This window comes from Octopus bimaculoides, chromosome 27 (assembly GCF_046866305.1).
Source record: "Octopus bimaculoides isolate indiv1 chromosome 27, ASM4686630v1, whole genome shotgun sequence".
In the NCBI taxonomy this organism is placed as follows: domain Eukaryota; kingdom Metazoa; phylum Mollusca; class Cephalopoda; order Octopoda; family Octopodidae; genus Octopus; species Octopus bimaculoides.
The window spans coordinates 7,195,433-7,197,932 of NC_142954.1; the positions used below are offsets into that span (position 1 = coordinate 7,195,433).

A 2,500-nucleotide genomic window follows, 5' to 3' on the forward strand; every position below is an offset into this window, starting at 1 on the left:
GGTAGCACATCGATTCAGATCGGATCTCTCTGATGTTGCTGTCACCGAGGAAATCTCTATGTTGTCATCTGGTGCATTTTCATCTGTTTTTGGTTTCTTTAAACACGGGCATATAGCTTCAATTATTCTCCTGGCTCCTGCACGCAGACGTGCGAGGAAACCCTGCTCTGCTACATTAGCTGTCATTTTTCAACAAATAAAATATAATAATTAGTAAATTTATTAACGCAAATGAATGAATCGCAAGAGTAACGTACAAGAAGTTATCGTTAAACAAGCTGGATAAATCACAAAGGAATTTTGTAAAGAAATTTTCTCGTTTCTCTCCCTTTCTGATTATGACGTCATAATTAAATTCAACGGTTTAAAATCAAAAAAGCGCCAAGATGGCGCAGATGGATAACGAAATACATAGAAACATTAAATTGTGTGTTCAAATCCCGTCGAGGCCAACTTGGTCAATCGTCCTTTCTTTTCGATAACAGGACGTACCAGTCAAGTCGTGGGGTTTGGTATAACTCATCCCTGGTTCCAAAATTTGAAATAAATTCAAAATTTCACTTTAATACCTTAACTACATGGGAAACATTGAATGAATTTATTACAAAATAAAAGTCACATATACATATAGACATACACATAAAAAGCGCACATACACACACATACAAACACACACATAGTAGGGGACAAGATCGTTCTTACATTTTCCCCATGCGTATATGCTCAATATATTCTACCACATCTATCCATTCATGTTTTGTTTTAGTTTTGAAATAAATTTGTATTCTGAATTTTGTTTTTGTATGAGTGTGCATCTATCTATACGTCTGTCTGTCTGTCTGTCTACCTTCATATATACATACATACATACATACATACATATCTATCTATCTATCTATCTATCTATCTATATTCATCTATCTATCTATCTATCTATCTATCTATCTATCTATCTACGTATCTCTCTCCCTTACTTTTACCCTCTTTCTTTCTCTCTCTATTACTCTCTCTCTTTCTTTCACCCTCTCTCGCACCGTTTCTTTATCTGGGTGTGTGTGTGTGTGTGTGTGTGTGTGTGTGTGTGTCTGTCTGTCTGTCTGTCTCTCATTTTTGTTTCTTGACTATCTGCTTATCTATCCGTCTGCCTATCTGTCTGTCTGTCTGTCCCTCTCTCATCTTCTGTCTGTCTATGTGTCTGTCTGTTACGCTGTCTGTCTGTCTCTCTCGCTTTCCTTGTCCGTCTGTCTATCTGTTTATCTGTTTGCCTCTCGCACCGTTTCTTTATCTGGGTGTGTGTGTGTGTGTGTGTGTGTGTGTGTGTGTGTCTGTCTGTCTGTCTGTCTCTCATTTTTGTTTCTTGACTATCTGCTTATCTATCCGTCTGCCTATCTGTCTGTCTGTCTGTCCCTCTCTCATCTTCTGTCTGTCTATGTGTCTGTCTGTTACGCTGTCTGTCTGTCTCTCTCGCTTTCCTTGTCCGTCTGTCTATCTGTTTATCTGTTTGCCTGTCTGTTTCTCCCTCTCTCTTTCCTTCCCTGTCTGTCTATCTTTCTGTCTGTCTGTCTGTCGCTCTGTCTGTCTATCTGTCTGTCTGTCTGTCGCTCCTTCTGTCTCTGTCATTGTCTGTCTATCTGTCTGTCTATCTGTCTGTCTGTCAGTCTGTCTATATGTCTCACCTTCTGTCTTTCCTTGTCTGTCTGTCTATCTTTCTGTCTGTCTGTCTGTCTGTCTGTCTCTCTATTTCTCTCTATTTCTCTCTCTTTCTCTCTCTCTCTTTCTCTTTCTCTCTGTCTGTCTGTCTGTCTGTCTGTCTGTCTGTCTGTCTGTCTGTCTGTCTGTCTGTCTGTCTGTCTCTCTGTCTGTCTCTCTGTCTCTCTCTCTCTCGCTCTCTCTCTCTTTCTCTTTCTCGGTTATTGTTTGTTTGTCTATCTGTCTCACTGTGTCTCTCCCTCTCTGTCTCTCCCTCTCTGATTCATTATCTGTCTGCCTATCAATTTGCATCCTTGGAGCCAAACGCCGGTCAACTCTGCGTAGGTTCAATATACTTTAGCGACGGTGTATTTTTAGAATCGATGTGATTTTCACAATAATCTTGGATGAAGAGGTTTAAACTTGCTGTATATATTTTCTACATTAAGTTCTGGAATGCAATTGGCCGGTGGTTTTATGCCATGTGGGTGGTTATGCATTTGGAGATCAATTTTGTCTCAGTCAGATCTAACCAGTGGGGTGTGCTACTGACCATATTGAGAGCTTGCTTGTACCGGTTGATAATATGTATGTATGTATGCATGTATGTATGTATGTGTTGTGTCGACGCCCCCAAGCGAAGAAGTAGGATCGCCCAAGACATATAAATAGAGGTAGCTGAGACATGGAAGGATTAGTAAGACTTAAACTGGACCTTGAAACGTTTGAAGAAAAACAGAAAGCTATATTGGTGGAAGCACATGTGATGCAGAGACTGCAAAAGATGCACCCGGACAAGTTTCAAACAAGC

At 40.2% G+C, this 2,500-nt stretch overlaps 1 protein-coding gene across 1 annotated transcript in view; it reads right to left on the reverse strand.

Annotated features, from left to right (window-relative positions):
• Positions 1-566, reverse strand: part of LOC149130830 (uncharacterized) — a 3,307-nt gene extending 2,741 nt beyond the window's left edge. Inside the window, exon 1 of the mRNA XM_089343347.1 lies at positions 1-566. This exon is cut by the window's left edge and continues 13 nt beyond it. Within this exon, the coding sequence (XP_089199473.1) occupies positions 1-186 (186 nt within the window). The 5' untranslated portion in view covers positions 187-566.
• Between the last annotated feature and the right edge of the window lie 1,934 nt (positions 567-2,500).